Source organism: Anoplopoma fimbria, chromosome 24 (assembly GCF_027596085.1).
Source record: "Anoplopoma fimbria isolate UVic2021 breed Golden Eagle Sablefish chromosome 24, Afim_UVic_2022, whole genome shotgun sequence".
Taxonomy (NCBI): Eukaryota; Metazoa; Chordata; class Actinopteri; order Perciformes; family Anoplopomatidae; genus Anoplopoma; species Anoplopoma fimbria.
In genome coordinates, this window is record NC_072472.1 from 1,973,238 (window position 1) to 1,995,465 (window position 22,228).

Genomic DNA, 22,228 nt, shown 5'->3' on the forward strand with positions numbered 1-22,228 from the left:
GCTTTTATTTATAAAGCTCAAAATTCAAAACATTTTCTCGTTCCGGCTTTTCAAATGTGAAGATTTTCTGGCTTTTTTTCTGTTTTATATCATTGTAAATTAAATTAAAGCAGCAAATTGATTAGTTGTCAGCTGTTTCATTAATCAGCAAGAATTTTATAATTGGTTTGAGTAATTATTTAAGAAAAAATAATTCCAGCTACTTAAACGTAAATATTTTCTGGTTGGAGGAGGTCATCTTGGGCTTTGAGAGACGCTGATCGACATTTTTCACTATTTTATTGACCAAACAAGTAATCGATTAATCAAGAAAATAATCAACAGATTCAATTCACAATGAAATTCATTCTTAGTTGAATGCCTTTATTGAGTATCTTTGTGTTTGGTCTGTTAACATGAGAGAAAAAGCAATTTAAAGACATAACCTGGGAAATTATGATGCATTCATTTTACTATAAAACGATAAATCAACAAAAAGTTAAAAAAAAAAGAAAATGGGCAAAATGTCTGTATGTATTATATGCATCTATTTGGACTCTTATATATCCATTCATTGCTCCAGCTTTCTTTTCCTCTTTGTGGTTTTATTGGATAAAATCCTGAAGTATGTTTTGTGTGGAGTTCATATCAGGCTCGTTAGAAACGGTGCTCTAGAGGCAGAGCTCGTATTCATTTCAGCGTCTCCTCCAGATGGTGTGGATGTCAGACTGTAGTAGTGAAAATTAAGTAGGAGGAGAGTAATAGAAGGAGCTGCAGTCTGCCTCTCGAGCTGCAGCAGAGCATCCTGTAACAGATCACGACTCCAACTGGATCACCGAAAAAACTGGTTCAGGTTCAGGAAACATGTGCCAGCAGTCTGACTACAAGAACTATTCTGTTTACAGATCCAACAAATACCGAACCGCTGAGTACCACCCAGAACATAACTTTATAAACGAAGCACAGACGTCCAGCAGATTCCAGAAGGCCTCAACGTACTCATGGAATCCGACCCACATCTCCACGAGGCTGGCTGTGATTCGTTTGTGGTTTTTTCCATCATCTGCACCGTGCAACGTGGTGACAAGATGACAAAATTTACATTTTCTTTCTGCAAACACACTCCTGTCTCCGTCTGAAGCCTCAAATCAAGGTCAGATCAGCAGCTCAGATGTTGGGAAAGCTTCAAATGTTTGGAACTTAACGGTAGGAATTATGGAGAAGGAGAATGAGCCAGCTCTGCTCCGACTTCACCATATAAACGCTGCTGTGTCTCTATAAATAGCCCTAAAGCCCTGGGGCAGGCCAGCCTGAGCAAGGCCGCCCAGCAAACACTGAAAAAAAAAGAGACCGTGACTACACCAACAACTTCCCCCCCCCACCACCGATGAACTGCACTGCTCTGCTGAATCCAGGGCAACAAAGTCTGTTAACCCTCCTCCAGACACGGCGAGCTACAGTGCAGCAAATCAGCAACACGTTTCTCCTACCTGAATAATGCAGAGACAGTGGGGAACCAATCAGCATCGAGATGTATCATCCACCCAACATTTAAGCTAAATCACACCAATCTGCTCTCTAAAATTGATTAAATGTACACAAAAGTATGTGGACATCCAAACATATATACGTAGAGCACCTTCTTAAATAATCAAAGTAGTATCAAAGCTTCTCCAGTGAAACAATTAGGCTCGTCCTAATTGGAAGTTTGATTAGTTGATTTAATTGACAGATCTGTAAAATTGAGTTTCTCCACAAAGAATCACACAAAAAGCACCACTTTAAATCTTTTTTTTTTTTTTACCAGAAATGTGTTCATAAGTTTCTTGGAAATAAGCTTCAAAAACAAAACTACCAGTTAGTCGACTAATTGACTGAATTGAAAAGAGGGTGTGGCTCTGCAAACGATACCTGCAACCAAACAGATCTAAAACAAGGTGACTTATTGGTTTTGCTCACAGCCAATCACTGCAAGCGTACTTCGATTTGCCCAAAAGTTCAAAAGGTTACCTGTCATCTTGTTTTCCTCTTTTTTCCTACAAAGGAAATGAATCCCGTCTTTGGTATTGGTACAGGCATCATCATGTTTCAAACCATACCCAGCCAACCGTGGGCATTAATCTGAACACCTCCACATCTCAGGTATTCAGGCTTTTACTCGAGACTTTGGATCATGGCTGCGGGGATTTTCTCCCATTATGCAAAACAGCATTAGTCAGGTCCAAAGTTAATGTTGAGTTCAGGACTCAAGAGCTTCCTTTAAATGCTGTATCTTTCATTTAGATATGTTCTTTTCTATATATATATTACTAGAAAGTTGTATTTTACAACTTAAAATATTGGTTAGAAATCTGCATATTTCCTTCGTATTTCATTGTGTCTTTAAAATCAATGGATTCACTCAAAAGATTTGAAAGAAAATCCATTTCTGTGCCGCTCTGTTTGGTTCTAAAGTAGCTTGCAGACTGATGAAAAGCACAGATCTGACATTTCCCTCCCTTCTGCTCCCCAGACTTCCTGCCTCCCATTCATTCTCAGTGATTCAGCCTGACTGAATGACCCCCGACCAAAACGCCACCCGCCAGCAGTGACCCCTGCGATGGCCCTCATGAACCGGGTCCATTCCTCACACCCTGTCCTCATACCTCACGCTATTTCATCTGTCAGCTGGGTTGGTTCACCACCTGATACACAAACAAACACACACAGTCAGCTGTGGTTGCTACAAGCTTCTGCGGGGGGAACATGAAAAATCCAACTCTTTGCACCTTTAACGTCTGTGATTGAGGAACTGGAGCTTATTGTGCCGCTGCACACGTCGTAAATTACTCTGAATAAGACGAGCATCACATAAAAACTGAAAATGGAAAAGTGCAGTGAGCCGGTTAGCTGCCGCCGCCGCTCCTCGCCACCTTACAGCACTTACAGGCCGCTTATTAGAGCGCCCTTAGCTCCGCCAGTGAAGCATGAGACTCCTGATCTCCAGGTCACAAGAGCCTCTAAATTACAAACGCACCTCTGGACATTTAATACCATTACCAAGAATCAATTTATGACATCCAACACGTGCCAGGCTCTCCTTCAGGTGCTGTAATGTACTATTCAATGCACCTACTTCTACTTCAGTGGGGGGGTTCTTCATTAAATCCCGTCACATTCTGATGGAGACACAGATGTGTAATTCAACCACGTTGCAAACCGTTGTTGGCAGTGAACGCACCCCTGCTGTGAACTAGTTTCATTTAGAAGAGGAATACATAGGCGTGGGTAGACAACAATACAGGAATCACGTTGGTTTTTTCCAGTGAAGAAACAGTGACAGTTGCGTGCTGCAAACCCCAACCTGTTTTGCAGAAGCATTGCATGCTGGTCTATTTGTGGGTTTAAAAATCTGTGTGTCTCCACTGTGACAGATTTTCTTTTTCTAAAGACAGAAGTTTGAGAAGGATGCATCTGATTCTACGTCACGGACACTAACACATTACATGTTCATTTATATTTAAGGGGGCTGAGAATCAAAGTGAAAGTAATACTTTTGGTTTGTTTTCTATTTAGTCTGGTTTGGTTTCACTGTGCACGAATTAAAAATAATAATTTACTGAGGGAAACACAGCTTTTGAAATATTGTTTTATAGTTTTTTCACTGGATTTCTGTGAATACGAATCCCTTCTCCAGTTTATTTCATATGACTTTATGAATGTCACTATTCTTGTGGACTTTAATTTGCATATTCTGTGCGTTCTCTTCAAACAAACTCCATGTCGCTGCAGGTAATTCTTCAGCTTGACATCATACGTTCTACACAAGAGAGTAAAAGTAGTATTTTTCTAGAAATTCAATCATTTTAATGGAATAACTTCCTCATGAAGGCGAAGTATGTACATGAAGAACTTTCACATCAAGGTCAACTGCTGGGAGAGTGAAAATGCTAAAGACAACTTCTGATTTATTTATTAATCACAGTGAATATTTAGCTGATTTGATTTGTGCTTACTGACTTAAGTGGTATTTTAAAAACTTTTATTTGTGGCACATTCAAGTTTGACACCTTTTCTCTGAATAGCACCAATATAATAAGACCAGCTGACCAGGAAAGGTGATTGCGTGTAAGACAGGTAAGACTTAAACCAAACGGGTTTATTGCATTGCCACGCAACAATAACAACAACAACAACCGCAAAACATAAAAGGTGACTCAGATAATTCACTGATGGATTGACTGCACGAAACAGTTTCCACAAGTCTCATCAAGCTGGTTTTCCTGATGTGTTTAAAATGTATTGAAGCTGCATATAAAAGCCCTGATGTCAAAGGCACAATGTAAAGTCAGCAGTGCTGTCACAAACATCACAGGCGCCGCTGTGTGATGGGTAAATGTTCGAGATGTTCATAAGAGGGAAAAGTGGCAAAATAAATCATTTTTATTACCTGATTCCATGAAACTCAGATAACAAAGAGAGTCAATCTGAGGGTGAATAAATAGTATATCTATCCGTATATTGTCCGTTTCATTTGATGTTTTGAAGCATTGAGTTCAGCGAGTTTGACCGTCGCCATCTTGGTTTTTTGCAACCAGTGAACAGGAAATGACCATATTCTGACTGAAGAGGAAAGATGTAAAGACTCCACATAGATCTCTGGTAGCGACCTGTCAATCAGTGTGTAGCCCCGCCCTAAAGCATCCCCTGCTTTATGGTCTGTTTGACTCTAAATGGAGCATCATTTACTAAATGAACATCATGCTGTATTGAAGAAGACTTGAAACTAGAGATTGAGACCATAAACTCATGTTTACAATGTTTACTGAGGGAATAAATCAAGAGAGAAGTAGAGTCATTTTCTCATAGACTTCTATACAACCAGAGGAGTCGCCCCCTGGTGGACAGGAGAGAGAATGCAGACATGGAGGAGACACACTTCTACACAACATCCACTCTCTCAGTCGATCAAACTTTGATCAGCAGAGTTAAACATTTCCTACTGCGAGGCTTCAGCTCTCACACACACACACACACACACACACACACACACACACACACACACACACACACACACACACACACACACACACACACACACACACACACAGACTTTGTATTCATGAAGGGCCCTTTCCTGCTGATGCCCTGCCCAGGAATGTACAGCTGACCCTGCTCTCACGTCTACAGTCCAGCTGACCCCCCCCCCACACACACACACACACACACACACACACACACACACACCATGGAGCATGCTCAGTTGTGCGTCTGTGATGAGGCAGAAGCATTAACCCTGCTATCAGTTAACTACACTTCCAATAATGCACAGGCTTAAGTGTGACGGGAGGAAATTGATTTCCCCTCCCACAGCGTCAAAAACATTTATCTGGGTCAAAGGTGAGAATGAAAAAACACAAAGTAAGAAAGAGAAGAGCTTCACAAGGGTCTCAATTAGAAAGCAATTAAACATATATCTGTAGTTTTTCCTGCTGCTATTTATACAACAATACACAGACTCACTGTGTCCGGTGCACCACATAACGTAAAGTAACCACAATATTTAAAGTGTGTAAATAAAGGTCTGGTCTGCCATACTAAGGTTTATTTCTCTGGTCTAATTATAGTTCATGTAAGTGCTTATGGTGTAGGGAAAAAAATTCTCCACCACACAGGAAAGTGATGCCTTTTATGTTTGTTTGGAATAAATAGGAGAAAGATCATAGAAGCTCTTTCAACTTCAGAAGAAGTGTGTGGATGGACCTGAGGATAATAAGACCCCGAACCGAGAGAGAACACCGACACAAACAAGCAGACACCACCAGAAAAAGACCAATAAGACATTTTCCCTCCACCTCTCAGTTCACTCTCGCACCCAAAATAATACTCCTTTTCCTGCTTTTATTATACGAGCTGATACGACACAGATCCAAGACCCAAGAAATAAAATAGGCCCCGAAAATAAGTTGTTGCTTAACTTTACAAAGAGGAAAAATACACGCAGATACAATATGTGGACTTTCACAGCAAACAGAGGCAAAGCTTTAACTGACATTTATTTGAATTCACCACACTTGACTTACGAAAATACTTTTTAAAAAATATATATTTTTCCATTCCTGAAGCTTAACTTTTGGTCTTGTGTTTCAGTTCTCTTAGCATTATTCAGCAGAATTTTCCCAGAGTTCAACGCTAACTTTTAAAAGCTTTTGGCTTTTGGAAACTGAAATTGAATATTTAATTTTACATATTAAAACGTGGCAAAGAGTCGGTTGCCAATCTCTCAAAATGGTTGCGTATGGCAACGCTTACTGTCAAGCCGTTTAGTTCAGTTTAATGACTAGTTTTTCTATTTATCACTTTTACTTGAACATTGTCTCTATGTGGCTTTACATTTACACCACTACTGAGTTTATTTACGTCCCTGTGTTAGCTTGACATTGTCGTTTATTATTTCCTTTTTACAGTCAACTGATCGTCGCACAAATACATTTCTAACAGCCGACGTAACACTCGTCAACTTTATTTGAATAAACTCTAAAAAGTGTTGCTGTGAAATAAAGTGCAAGGCAGTGCTTTGGTTATTTTACCTTACTTATGATCAATTAATGTATTTTGAGAGGTTGCTCAAGAATATTATATCCAAACCAGGCGGCAAACTCCTGTGTGGAAGTTTCTTAAAGCTGCATTCTCTCTCCTGTCCACCAGGGGGCGACTCCTCTGGTTGTATAGAAGTCTATGAGAAAATGACTCTACTTCTCTCTTGATTTATTCCCTCAGTAAACATTGTAAACATGAGTTTATGGTCTCAATCTCTAGTTTCAAGTCTTCTTCAATACAGCATGATGTTCATTTAGTAAATGATGCTCCATTTAGAGTCAAACAGACCATAAAGCAGGGGATGCTTTAGGGCGGGGCTACACACTGATTGACAGGTCGACACCAAATATGGTCACTTCCGTTTATCCAGCAAAAAGCCAAGATGGCGATAAAGCCTCACCAAACTCGAGGCTTCATAACGGACCAATGTGTGACGTCACGATGACTACGTCCACTTCTTATATAATTATGGTAACTATGGTAACAGCTAAATGATCCACACTAAATAAATGTAGTGTGTGCAGACAGATAAAACATCAGAAAAGGACCAAAAAGAAGGGCCACAACTTGCTTTCATGCCAAGGCGTGCAAATATTACCTTCACCTGCAACTTGTCAACAAGTATTTTAATAGTTGTTAAATATTCTGAGTTTTCAGCTTCTCAAAAATATGGATTTGGTTACTGTTGGTTGGACAAAACAAGCCATATGTTGACATGTGACGGGCATTTGTGAAGTATTTTCTAACATTAGGAAATAATCAATTATTCCCCCCAAAAAATCATCCGATCAATCCAATAAATGACTAAATATCACAATGAAAATGATTCGCACTTGTAGCCCTTGTAGAGTGAAGATTGGACAATGCCGGTAATAACAAAAAAAACACATTGATTGGTCGGCCGTGCTGATTACAGGTCAAAGTTCACTTCTGATATTGAGTTCCAGCATCTCCTCACAGGAGCAACCATCAGGTGAACACTGTCTCATCACAGTCCTCACATTGAATGGAACCTTTCTCTGAATCACCTCCTCATCCTCACTGACACTTGGGCTCTGAAGGGCCCCGAGCACCTGGCTGCTACCCAGGATGCTCTGCGTGTGTTTGTTTGTTTGTTTGTTTGTGTGTGTGTGTGTGTTTGAGAAGAGGCTGCTGGCCCTTTAAAAGCTAAGATGGTGTCCTACAAGCTGCAGCTTTCTGCCTTCCGTTTCCTCTCCTGCCTCTCAGAGATCACACAGCCTTTTCAAATTGTACCTGAACTAACCTCCTGCACAGACAGAGGCAGAGCCCGGGGGACAGTGGAGACAACATGCTGCCTCACAATGACACAATGTTGCAAAACACTCTTCCTCTAATTGCAACATGAAGTGGATATCCTCTACAAGGATACAATGTAACCAGTGACAGTCATATGTGGCACATGTTGAGCAGACACCTCTGTGTGTCCCTGCACATCCTCCACACATGCATGTGTTTTTATTTGTTATTATCATTAATAACATTATTATTATTAATATGCATGAACCAGTGAAGTCAATAACACTTACTTTCTTGTTTCGGGTCTCTGTGTGCATCTCGGTGCAGCGGCGGAGGGGTGGAGCAGCAGGAGCAGGAGGGGGTTCGGTCGGTGCTCTTTTGGGTGTAGCTCTCTCTGGTGGAGGAGCAGAGAGGAGGGCTTCACAGTCAGATGATGTAGGAAACACGGTCCCAGCCTCTTCCAGGGCTTCTGCTCAGTTCATATCCGCAGCGTCGAAGCTCCCTTCTCCCCCAAAAAGCAGCTCTCCTGGTGCGTCTCTCCCTCTCTCTCCCTCCCTCTCGGTGTTGTTGCCGTGTGTTGAAGGGCTGGGCTCTCTCTCTCTCTCTCTCTGCCTTTCTCCTCCTCCGCCTCTCCCTGATTCTGACCCCACCCTGCGTCCCCACCCCTCATCTCTCCGTCAGTCAGGAGCTCTGCAGCCCTGCAGCCCTGCAGAGCTCCTGACCACCAGGAGGAGGAGGAGGAGGAGGAGGAGGAGGAGGAGGACCACATATATATACTGTGCATTTATATTCCTGCTCTGTCTTTATGTAGTTGTATAGTATGTGTAGTTATTGTGTAGTTGTATAGTATGTGTATTTATTGTGTAGTTGTATAGTATGTGTATTTATTGTCTGTGTAGTTGTATAGTATGTATTGTATAGTGTATTTATTGTGTAGTTGTGTAGTTTATGTGTGTAGTTGTATAGTATGTGTATTTATTGTCTGTGTAGTTGTATAGTATGTGTATTTATTGTCTGTATAGTATGTGTATTTATTGTCTGTGTAGTTGTATAGTATGTGTATTTATTGTCTGTGTAGTTGTATAGTATGTGTATTTATTGTCTGTGTAGTTGTATAGTATGTGTATTTATTGTCTGTGTAGTTGTATAGTATGTGTATTTATTGTGTAGTTGTATAGTATGTGTATTTATTGTCTGTGTAGTTGTATAGTATGTGTATTTATTGTCTGTGTAGTTGTATAGTATGTGTATTTATTGTCTGTAGTTGTATAGTATGTGTATTTATTGTATTGTGTAGTTGTATAGTATGTGTATTTATTGTCTGTGTAGTTGTATAGTATGTGTATTTATTGTCTGTGTAGTTGTATAGTATGTGTATTTATTGTCTGTGTAGTTGTATAGTATGTGTATTTATTGTCTGTGTAGTTGTATAGTATGTGTATTTATTGTCTGTCTGTGTAGTTGTATAGTATGTGTATTTATTGTCTGTGTAGTTGTATAGTATGTGTATTTATTGTCTGTGTAGTTGTATAGTATGTGTATTTATTGTCTGTGTAGTTGTATAGTATGTGTATTTATTGTCTGTAGTTGTATAGTATGTGTATTTATTGTCTGTAGTTGTATAGTATGTGTATTTATTGTCTGTGTAGTTGTATAGTATGTGTATTTATTGTCTGTGTAGTTGTATAGTATGTGTATTTATTGTCTGTGTAGTTAGTATGTGTATTTATTGTCTGTGTAGTTGTATAGTATGTGTATTTATTGTCTGTGTAGTTGTATAGTATGTGTATTTATTGTCTGTGTAGTTGTATAGTATGTGTATTTATTGTCTGTAGTTGTATAGTATGTGTATTTATTGTCTGTGTAGTTGTATAGTATGTGTATTTATTGTCTGTGTAGTTGTATAGTATGTGTATTTATTGTATGTGTAGTTGTATAGTATGTGTATTTATTGTCTGTGTAGTTGTATAGTATGTGTATTTATTGTCTGTGTAGTTGTATAGTATGTGTATTTATTGTCTGTGTAGTTGTATAGTATGTGTATTTATTGTGTAGTTGTATAGTATGTGTATTTATTGTCTGTAGTTGTATAGTATGTGTATTTATTGTGTAGTTGTATAGTATGTGTATTTATTGTCTGTGTAGTTGTATAGTATGTGTATTTATTGTCTGTGTAGTTGTATAGTATGTGTATTTATTGTCTGTGTAGTTGTATAGTATGTGTATTTATTGTAGTTGTATATTATGTGTATTTATTGTCTGTGTAGTTGTATAGTATGTGTATTTATTGTCTGTGTAGTTGTATAGTATGTGTATTTATTGTCTGTGTATGTGTATTTATTGTCTGTGTTTGTATAGTATGTATTTATTGTATTGTGTAGTTGTATAGTATGTGTATTTATTGTCTGTGTAGTTGTATAGTATGTGTATTTATTGTCTGTGTTGTATAGTTGTATAGTATTGTGTATTTATTGTCTGTGTAGTTGTATAGTATGTGTATTTATTGTCTGTGTAGTTGTATAGTATGTGTATTTATTGTCTGTGTAGTTGTATAGTATGTGTATTTATTGTCTGTGTAGTTGTATAGTATGTGTAGTTGTATTATGTCTGTGTAGTTGTATAGTATGTATTTATTGTCTGTGTAGTTGTATAGTATGTGTATTTATTGTCTGTGTAGTTGTATAGTATGTGTATTTATTGTCTGTGTAGTTGTATAGTATGTGTATTTATTGTCTGTGTAGTTGTATAGTATGTGTATTTATTGTCTGTGTAGTTGTATAGTATGTGTATTTATTGTCTGTGTAGTTGTATAGTATGTGTATTTATTGTCTGTGTAGTTGTATAGTATGTGTATTTATTGTCTGTGTAGTTGTATAGTATGTGTATTTATTGTCTGTGTAGTTGTATAGTATGTGTATTTATTGTCTGTGTAGTTGTATAGTATGTGTATTTATTGTCTGTGTAGTTGTATAGTATGTGTATTTATTGTCTGTGTAGTTGTATAGTATGTGTATTTATTGTCTGTGTAGTTGTATAGTATGTGTATTTATTGTCTGTGTAGTTGTATAGTATGTGTATTTATTGTCTGTGTAGTTGTATAGTATGTGTATTTATTGTCTGTGTAGTTGTATAGTATGTGTATTTATTGTCTGTGTGTCTGTATAGTATGTGTATTTATTGTCTGTGTCTGTGTAGCTGCTGCAACACTTGAATTTATGGGGATCAATAAAGGAATATAATAATAATAACTATTTGTTTTAATTGCATCCATGCATAAGACACATCTCTGAATGTTGCAGCAGCTTATTGTGGAGCAGAAGCACCCATGTCACCTTGCTGACGTCACCCAGCAGGCTAATTGAGGACACTGGAGTTTGGAGGGTGGTGGTGGTGGTGGAGGTGGGGGTGGAGTATATATCCAGGCTTTGCAGCATTACATTTGATATGACAGCCATGTACACAGCCAGCTCACACATATGTAAGAAGGGAAGCAGAGTGTGAGGAAAGGTTGGGCAATAACCACACCCTCTGTAATAAAGCAAGGTGTGGTTATGGAAAGCTTTCATGCTTTATCTGATATTTCACAACCCGGAAACACATGCAGCAGAGTCTAATGTGTTTCCATAGAAAGGGTGCAGCTTTTAGTCCAAAAAACACAATCAAGTTACGAAGAACACTTTATTATTTCTACAGCAGCCTATATTTCTACAAAACACACTTTATTATTTCTATAGCAGCCTATATTTCTACAACACTTTATTATTTCTATAGCAGCCTTATTTCTATTTTATTATTTATATAGCAGCCTATATTTCTACAATAAACACTTTATTATTTCTATAATAATTTCTATAAAACACTTTTATTATTTCTATAGCAGCCTATATTTCTACAATAAACACTTTATTATTTCTATAGTAGCCTATATTTCAGCCTATATTTCAGCCTATATTTCTACAATAACTACAATAAACACTTTATTATTTCTATAGCAGCCTATATTTCTACAATAAACACTTTATTATTTCTATAGCAATATTTCTACACTTTATTATTTCTATAGCAGCCTATATTTCTATAATAACTACAATAAACACTTTATTATTTCTATAGCAGCCTATATTTCACACTTTATTATTTCTATAGCACTATATTTCTATAATAACTACAATACACACTTTATTATTTCTATAGCAGCCTATATTTCTACAATAAACACTTTATTATTTCTATAGCAGCCTATATTTCTACAATAACTACAATAAACACTTTATTATTTCTATAGCAGCCTATATTTCTATAATAAACACTTTATTATTTCTATAGCAGCCTATATTTCTACTTTTTATTATTTCTATAGCAGCCTATATTTATACAATAACTACAATACACACTTTATTATTTCTATAGCAGCCTATATTTCTACAATAAACACTTTATTATTTCTATAGCAGCCTATATTTCTACAATAAACACTTTATTATTTCTACAGCAGCCTATATTTCTATAATAAACACTTTATTATTTCTACTACAATAAACACTTTATTATTTCTATAGCAGCCTATATTTCTACAAAACACACTTTATTATTTCTATAGCAGCCTATATTTCTATAATAAACACTTTATTATTTCTATAGCAGCCTATATTTCTACAATAAACACTTTATTATTTATATAGCAGCCTATATTTCTACAATAAACACTTTATTATTTATATAATATAACACTTTATTATTTCTATAGCCTATATTTCTATAATAAACACTTTATTATTTCTACATTTCTACATATATTTCTAACTATATTTCAATACACACTTTATTATTTCTATAGCAGCCTATAAACACTTTAAACACTTTATTATTTCTATATTATTTCTAGCAGCTTATATTTCTATATATTTTTATAGCAGCCTATATTTCTATAATAAACACTTTATTATTTCTATAGCAGCCTATATTTCTACAATAACTACAATATAAGCCTATTATTATATAAATACTTTATTATTTATATAGCAGCCTATATATAATAAACTTTATTATTTCTATAGCAGCCTATATTTCTATAATAACTACAATAAACACTTTATTATTTCTATAGCAGCCTATATTTTTACAATAACTACAAAACACTTTATTATTTCTATAGCAGCCTATATTTCTATAATAAACAATAAACTTTATTATTTCTATAGCAGCCTATATTTCTACAATAACTACAATACACACTTTATTATTTCTATAGCAGCCTATATTTCTATAATAAACACTTTATTATTTATATAGCAGCCTATATTTCTACAATAACTACAATAAACACTTTATTATTTCTATAGCAGCCTATATTTCTATAATAATAAACACTTTATTATTTCTATAGCAGCCTATATTTCTACAATAAACACTTTATTATTTCTATAGCAGCCTATATTTCTACAATAAACACTTTATTATTTATATAATAATTTCTACAATAACTTTATTATTTATATAGCAGCCTATATTTTTAACTACAATAAACACTTTATTATTTCTATAGTAGCCTATATTTCTATAATAACTAATAAACACTTTATTATTTCTATAGCAGCCTATATTTCTACAATAACTACAATAAACACTTTATTATTTATATAGCAGCCTATATTTCTAAACACTTTATTATTTTTATAGCAGCCTACAAATAAACACTTTATTTTTTTATTATTATATATAATAAACACTTTATTATTTCTATAGCAGCCTATATTTCTATAATAACTACAATAAACTTGCCTTTTATTTGTTTAACCCCAAAACGATGCAGAATATAAACTGAGGCATTATTTCCATCAAGTCTGAACCTTAATAAATGTCTTATAGTTGGTCATTGTGCAGGCTGGGGACTACATTTCCCATGATCCCTCACACCGGAAGTGCAGAAGAGGAAGCACAAGAGGAAGCATGCGAAGGTAAACAGATCCTGCAGAGATCAACGTTTTATTCCAGAATAATCATCATAATTCAGGCTTTTCTATTGGAGCTGCAGCTGCTCTGTGTTTATATGTTTTAAAGATGTTAAAATGTGATGTTTCACATGTTTATCTGTTCACATAATGATGTGTGTCTCTCCATGCATGCTGGATCATTACATTAAAGGAAATGAGAGATTATTATGAATGCAAACAGTGTTTCACAGCAATACTTCAGCCATCACTTCCACTTTTACATCTGTTTCCTCTGCAAACCTTTTATTTTACAACCTTTCTCAATGCAGACACAGTTTTCCTCATTTGGATGTGTTTATTGTGTTTATTTGGATGTGTTTATTGTGTTTATTTGGATGTGTTATTGTGTTTATTTGGATGTGTTTATTGTGTTTATTTGGATGTGTTTATTGTGTTTATTTGGATGTGTTTATTGTGTTTATTTGGATGTGTTTATTGTGTTTATTTGGATGTGTTTATTGTGTTTATTTGGATGTGTTTATTGTGTTTATTTGGATGTGTTTATTGTGTTTATTTGGATGTGTTTATTGTGTTTATTTGTTTATTTGGATGTGTTTATTGTGTTTATTTGGATGTGTTTATTGTGTTTATTTGGATGTGTTTATTGTGTTTATTTGGATGTGTTTATTGTGTTTATTTGGATGTGTTTATTGTGTTTATTTGGATGTGTTTATTGTGTTTATTTGGATGTGTTTATTGTGTTTATTGTGTTTATTTGGATGTGTTATTGTGTTTATTTGGATGTGTTTATTGTGTTTATTTGGATGTGTTTATTGTGTTTATTTGGATGTGTTATTGTGTTTATTTGGATGTGTTTATTGTGTTTATTTGGATGTGTTTATTGTGTTTATTTGGATGTGTTTTATTGTGTTTATTGTTTTATTGTGTTGTGTTTTATTGTGTTTATTTGGATGTGTTTATTGTGTTTATTTGGATGTGTTTATTGTGTTTATTTGGATGTGTTTATTGTGTTTATTTGGATGTGTTTATTGTGTTTATTTGGATGTGTTTATTGTGTTTATTTGGATGTGTTTATTGTGTTTATTTGGATGTGTTATTGTGTTTATTTGGATGTGTTTATTGTGTTTATTTGGATGTGTTTATTGTGTTTATTTGGATGTGTTTATTGTGTTTATTTGGATGTGTTTATTGTGTTTATTTGGATGTGTTTATTGTTATTCAGTCAATTGATTTGAAACATTGCCAAGTGTGCAAACATCTGATTTAAACACATTTCTATCTTCTCTAGTAATATATTGTAATATAAAAAAAAGTATCAAAGGATTAGTCGATCAACAGAAAATCAATTAACTACTATTTTCAGAATTTTTTAACCATGGAAGTCATTTATTTTTTCCCCAAGACACCTAATAGCAATTAGTAATGTGATGATTTTCTTAGTTTTATGTTATTGTACACTAAATATATTTGTGTCTTGGACTTTTAATAAGATAAGATAAGATAAGATAATCCTTTATTAGTCCCGCAGCGGGGAAATGTGCAGGCTTACAGCAGCAGAGAGTAAAGTGCACACAAGAGACATAGTAGAAGAAAGACAAGATAAAAATAAAAAAAACAAGTGAATCTGAAATCACAAGCAATCTGGGCTAGTTGAAATGGGGATGGGCATATTATACTTTTTCTATATTTATTAAATAAAACAATTAATAGATTTAAACCGAGAAAGTAATCTGCCGATGAATAAATAATGAAAATAATTGTTAGTGATTCTATTTCCCATCCTTAGACAAAATGAATGTAAATACTGCTATTCACTTGTAAAAAAGTCCTTTCTCTCATGTGTCATATTTTGTGAGTTAGGATGCATTAACAGATCATTGTTGTATTATAAACATACTGTACGTGTCCTCCAATAGGCAGAATTCTCTCATACTGTTACATGAAAGCTACACTTTTCTTGGCGATGGTGGATGTGTCTTTTGTGTCTGAACTGAATTCTCTGTTGCTCAGGGTGAGCCGGCAGCTCTGTGAGGACGGCCCGCTGCTGGAGGAGCAGGAGACGGAGGGCCAGCGGCAGCTCCACGGCCTCCTGCTGCAGCAGCTCCACACCGGCGTCGACATCGAACGGTGAGACACGCTTTGCATCTCCAGGAGACGGGTTTTTAGAAGTTTAACCTCCACGGGTTTATTGCTGGGTAATAAACTATGAGAACATTTTGTTTCCTTATTGATTCAGAAGAATTTCCACCAAACTCGATTGTTGTTACACTGCTGCAGATACACAATAGGACAAATGATTTCCCTATTGCTATCAGTACATTGGAACCAAAGTAGCAAAACATTCTGTAAAAGAGTCCCCTACCCGTAACAAGCAAAATACCCTGTAGTGAAATTTGTGGGTCTCTTGACAGTGCAAATAATGTCTCAGCTCTCACTAGATGAATTTACTGTCACTGTGTGACAGTAAAGAAACAATAAGCTGAGAGGCTCAGTGGGAACAGTAAGCTGTGACTGCAGCTTTATTCCCACCGGAGCTCTCACTGCTAGATAAAAGAAAATCTCTAGTTACTGTGAGGTGCTTTGGATGGAAGCGTCCATCAAAAGCTTGTTATGGTGCGTTCACAGGTTCCCACAGCGCAGCCTGGAGGATTTTTGTTTTACAACATTTAGGATTTGTGACTTTTAGTAGAAAAGGTCTCACTGTGAAATGACTTCTGTCCTACAGATGTGTCGCCAAGAAGAAGTGCTTCGCCCCCTCGGCGCTCTATCGGCCGTTTGGCCAACAGGCAGCTGGAGTGAGAAGCCTGTCCGAGTTCCAGGCCCTGCAGGACGGGGAGAAGGACCTGGCCAGCTTGAGGGAGCTGGGTCTGACAGAAACCGAGATCCAGCTGTGGAGGAGCAGAGACGTACCGGAGGAAACGGAGAAGGTAAAAACCAGCTGGAGAGACGGGAGGGGCTGGGTTCAAGTCCTGGTTCTTGCATTTACAGATGTTTTGGTACGATTAAAGTCTTCTCGATACTGAGTGCGATACCTGAACTTCTGTAAAAACAAAAAAATATATATATTCTTAATGCTCCTTTAAACAACTGGATGTATTCCCACCAAAAACTACATTTTACAAGATTACATGTGAACACATCATCATAACATCGTCATCTACCTTTGCCAAATACATTTTTTAACTGAATGGCGCTTGAATGCATCATAATGTAACTCAATGCAACCTCCTTTAAAGTTCATCCATCATTAAGTCATGCAGGACTATGCTTCCCACCGGCTGCTAACGGCTAACAGCTAGCGTTAACTAACTCGGATTTGTTGTTCAAAATGTGGCATGATCAGTGAAAAAATATACTTTTCCCCCTGTCTTCTACTGCATTGCATGCTTGAAAGTATAACACAAAAAACTATCCTCATGACCTCTATATTTAGTCTTTATTTATAACACAGCTGGTGAAAAATGTACACATACATACAGATATAAATATTCCAAATGACTTTCCATTCAGGGGAAACAACAAGTCTGAATAAATATACCTGTGGGCCAAATCTAACTTCTTAATCTCTAAGGAAACATGGATACATCTACTATAAATATCAACATAAATCCAACAAACCACACCATCTGACCCTTGACCTTTATCCCACACAGTCCCACGGTGTGTGTGCAGCTCCAGGTGCGAAGCAGCAGCGCCTGCAGGTGATCAGAGACAAGATCGATGCGCGGGACGAGCTCCTGTCCCGCCCACAACGCTTCGCCGCCAGCCGGCCGCTGTCACGCCGCGAGATGGAGATCGAACGGGCGCTTTTCCAGGGAACAGACCGCCTGGGTTTCCTCGCTGCACTTTACCACAGAGGTACGGAGGCCGCCGACTAAACAGCGTTATGTGTATTCTGTAAGGAGGAAACAAAGAGGTGAAATGATTGTTGTAGCGTGGTTCATCGTAATAATCGTTCAAAAACATCTCACCTCCAAACATTAAAAAAGAGGAAGTTGCCTGCTGTTACTAGGCAACCAAAAAGCTGCGACGACGATGAAGTTGCGGCAGTAAGCCTCAGTGACTAAACTAAACGTAGATAAATAGATTTCCAACAACGTGAATCCTTCACAGAAGCTTCACTGCTCGGTTTATCTGTGACAGTTTGTCTGACCTTCCAGTGCTTCGCTGTGACGACGGAGCAGGTTAAATATTCCTTGGGACAGATTGTAAAGCACTAAAACGATAAGCCTCACCTCCGTATATTTATTGTGGATTACGGAGGAAAGAAAAGATATTTGCTGGCTGTGATTGATTGTTTTGGGAGCAGTAAAGAAACTAAGTAGAGTAGATCTCAGTTTCTTGAGTTCCAGAAAGGTTAAATGATATTATGTACATCATAGGCCATTAAGGTGCTCAATTCCAAATTAAGAGTATTAATATAATAACGATAACGATAATAGTTTCTCTGAGCAGAAAACACTGCTAGCTCCGTCAGCACCGTTTCTATTGTTTGCACCGTTAGCTTGTAGCCTCTAGCGCAGCCGTCGCCATGTTGCGAGCCTTATGGAGGCAGTCCCTCATCCATGGATATGCTGTGAATTTGGAATTTAGCGCCTTTAAATTACAGCATTCATACATCTTCAGTTCAGTATTAGAGGGTTTGGATATGTTGTGGTTCCTTCATACAACTGTCAGAGGGGAATTTAACAAGTTGCTGTTGGCCTATACTTTGATTTGCAACTTTTTAAATGATGTTATTGAAGTTTTTGAATATTTACATTGTGTAATTAATTAAATCCAAAACAAGGACAAATCAATCATGTGATCTTTCCAGAACAACAGTGCAGAGGAGAGAAATGCAGTGAAATATTCCATGTCTCACCTGTGTTGTTGTTGATGTATTTGTATCACAGATGAAGATAACCAGGAGAGCCAGGAGGGGGCGTCGTCCTCTGATCCCATAGACTCTCTCTACAGAGACGTCCTCAGGAAGGAGAGAAAACCTGCAGAAACAACCACAGCAGCACACGTGTCTCCACACAGACTCACATCTGACCAATCACAGGACTCACAGACAGTCGACAACCAATCAGAAGAAGCCTCTGACCCTCACCCAGATCTGCAGGGTGAAGGTTTGTCAGCACCGTCAGAGTCCACGTCAGAGCAGCAGCTCGCTCCAGACGGACCGGGCCGACCTCCTCCTCCACCAGCTGCTCCGACACACATAAATATAAGCCAGCCAATCGGGAGTCTGCGTGGAGCGGCGAGGGCGCTGACTGTCAGAGGGGAGATCCAGACGATCTCAGACGAAGACATCCTGAAGAACCGTGAATCTGAAGAAGAGATCCAGAACATCCCGAGGTTCAGAAACTACCAGCCGGGAAAACCCTCCAAGGTACCAACATCTACAAGACACTGATGGAGGGCTAGGATGTTTGTTTTATGCTAGCTAGTTAGCTATAAGGTTAATGGTTTTCATACACACATAAAAACAAAAGTATCATCATAGGAATATTAGTCCAAAGATTCTAAAAAATGTTTTAATTAGTATATATATATTGAAATTTTTAATCTGACCTCTACTTCTATATTCCATGTATATACAGTATTTCTATGGACTATACACACAGCACAGTCACAAAATGTAGCATTCAACTATTAAAAAATGCATCGACTTCCACCATATGAATAACTTAAGAGACATTTAAGTTATTCATATGGTGGACTTATTTAAAGCTTTGTGTCCACTACACAAACACAAACACAAACACAAACACACACACACACACACACACACACACACACACACACACACACACACACACACACACAAACACACAAACACACACACACACACATATCAGCAGTTTGACACTTTAAAGTTGCTACAAGGAACTTTTATTTTGTGTGGATTTTTTGCCCCCCCTGTGGACAAAGGCGGTAATGTTTCTATCAGCACCACTGATAAGTGTTGTAAAGATCTGCAGGTGCCAGAGTCTCTTTAGAAAACCTCTCATTTTACTGCAGCAGGGTCTGACAGTCTGCTGCTCGCAGTCCTGGTTCTGGTTCAATTGCTGGTTTCACCAGAGTCCGACCCGGTGGCTCCGATGACGAGCTTTAAGAATAACTTTATAGAAACAGACGATCTTCTCTCTGATGGCATCGTTTACTGATGGAGGTCTATAGAGGACCAGTTTAATGTTTCTCACTGTCACTTTAAGTATTAAAATCAAAGAAATCAACTCATTTTGTCATTTCTGTCTGCAGTTGAGGACTCATACATTTGACTTCTTTCATTCTGTCTAAAAATAAAAATGATGATGACACATCTCCACTGATCCTCTGCAGAGACTTGATGAGTTTTTCTCTGTAGGTTCTGTGTGTGAAGAACCTGAGCTCACAGGCCTCAGCCGCCCAGCTGGTGGCGCTGTTCTCCAGGTTCGAGCAGGAGAACGGGCCGCCGGTGATTTACCGCCTGCTGACCGGAAGGATGAAAGGTCAGGCCTTCATCACGCTGCCAGGTGAGGAACAGTCTTCTCTCACACAGGAAGTGACATCACTCACCACCCATGTACAAACAAACCACAGTGCGCCGTGTGCTTCTGTCCATCATGCATCACACATTAGATCCTCGGGTGTGTTTGTTTTCCTTTTGGCAGATGCTGAAACGGCCCAGAGAGCCTTGCAGTTGGTTCATGGATACCGGTTGCTAGGGAAACCTTTGGTGGTGGAGTTTGGCCGTGAGCGACAGGAAGAAGAGAAACAGAAGGCGAAGCAGGAGGAGAGGAAATAAACGAAACAAAACGTTTATTCCTGACAACATGGATCCTCCAGAGTTGAGATGGATGTGATTTTAACAATATATTTATTGTTTGTTCATCTTTGCATTTTAATAAAATGTTTATCATGAGTGTGCAGTCATTTTTGCTTTTATTTATCTTGATAAGTATTTATGTAAGCAAGCAGGCTTAAAAACTAAATGTCATACAAATTACATTTAAAAAAGTAATATTTTTTAATTTGTTTATAATAACTTTTACAGAAAAAGAAATTTTCTTCCTTTTTTCTTTGGTTATTTAAAATATCTAAATAATTAAACTCCAGATTGGACCTGATTTGACCACAAAAAATCCTCAGTAAATTAAAAAATTTTTATTAAAAAAGATTAAGTTAGAATTCTACCAATTAATAATAATTCTAAATAAATTAAAACAATGTTGTTCTTCTTTTGTCCACTAGAGAGAGCCATTCAGCCATCACAAGTTAGTGTCAGACTTGGACCAGAAAGACAGCAGCCATAGTGGTTAAATAAAGTTTGTTTACAAAGACATAACACATAATCACTGTAACATCTCTTCTTATTTTAGTTTATCCTCTCAATGATATTCATATTATTATTAGTTGTCCTTTCGTTTCTCTATTTTTAAAGACATAACCAGGCTTTTTTCTTGAGAAAACTAAAATGTTCACTGAATGAGAAACTACTTAAGAAACCTTTTCAAACAGCCTTAAAAAAAATCCTTAAATAGCCATTTTAATCTCATGTAGTTGAAATAAAAAATATTATAGGACAGATTTTAAATGTGTGGCTGCAACTTTATGATTGCAAAGAATATTTCAAACATTTTGTGTCGCACAACCAGGGCTCAACAATAAAAAAATATAAAAAGCCACGTCTGGCGAGTAAATGTATTAACTCATTTGGCCAGTAAAACAAATTTAAATACATCAAGTTTTTTCCAAAGCTGCTGATAGAAGTAGATAAGGAGTCGTTTTACCACTGTACAGCACTTTGGTCATTTTCTGTTCTTTTTAAATTTGCTCTTTCAATAAACTAAACTTGAAAGTTGAGGCATCTCTGTTGAGAGTTGCACATGCACAGTGTGATGGAGAAAATGAAAACAATGTTCATGAACTGATGTGAAAGCGAGCATTTCAATTATCCTGCAAACAGGAGTTTAGTCGGGTGGTGTTAGAGAGGATTTGGGTGAAAACTCCAACTATGTATTGTGCAGTTTATCGCCAAGTTTGAGAGTCTTTCAGTCTTTGTTGTTATTTAATAACCTCTGATTCATCAAACTATTTGTATAGGAGCAAGTAAATAATTATTTTGGGCAGGTAGATTTCTGACACACTTTTCAGACTTGAACAGTAAAAAAAATGTAATTGTTTGGTGAATAATTTAACTTAATTTATCGATGAAATATTCATTTTTGGTGGCACAGTTCAACTTAATAGATGCAACAACTTTATATTATTTCATGTTGAATTTTTCTCACAAGGATTCATGATTTTTGCACCAGTTTGTCTGAAGTGGCCTCTGCAGGTAGAGATTAATACACCTGCGTCTGTCTGCAAGTTGTATCTCGAATACATAAGTTCAGTCATTATGGGATGCTATGTTTTAATTTACTGCAGAGTTAAAATGATGTCTTTTTGGCGTTGACCTTATTGTTCCATGTTGGTTGCACAGACTG

General features: G+C 36.9%; 2 protein-coding genes across 3 annotated transcripts in view; one reads left to right on the forward strand and one right to left on the reverse strand.

Annotated features, from left to right (window-relative positions):
• Positions 1-8,428, reverse strand: part of klf8 (Kruppel-like factor 8) — a 66,011-nt gene extending 57,583 nt beyond the window's left edge. For both annotated transcript variants that reach the window (XR_008532394.1, XM_054625920.1), the window contains exon 1: positions 8,106-8,428. Coding sequence is in view for 1 of the 2 variants with exons in the window: in XM_054625920.1 (XP_054481895.1) it covers positions 8,106-8,132 (27 nt within the window). In the remaining variant the exon portion in view is untranslated. The remainder of the gene's footprint in view (positions 1-8,105) is intronic.
• A 5,287-nt stretch (positions 8,429-13,715) lies between these two features.
• On the forward strand, positions 13,716-20,593 carry rbm41 (RNA binding motif protein 41). The gene is made up of 7 exons (XM_054626103.1): positions 13,716-13,772; positions 15,780-15,896; positions 16,495-16,696; positions 17,423-17,627; positions 18,665-19,146; positions 20,125-20,272; positions 20,411-20,593. Exons 1-7 carry the CDS (start codon positions 13,765-13,767, stop codon positions 20,542-20,544), a joined length of 1,296 nt encoding a protein of 431 aa, XP_054482078.1. The 5' UTR covers positions 13,716-13,764; the 3' UTR covers positions 20,545-20,593.
• Positions 20,594-22,228: the final 1,635 nt, after the last annotated feature.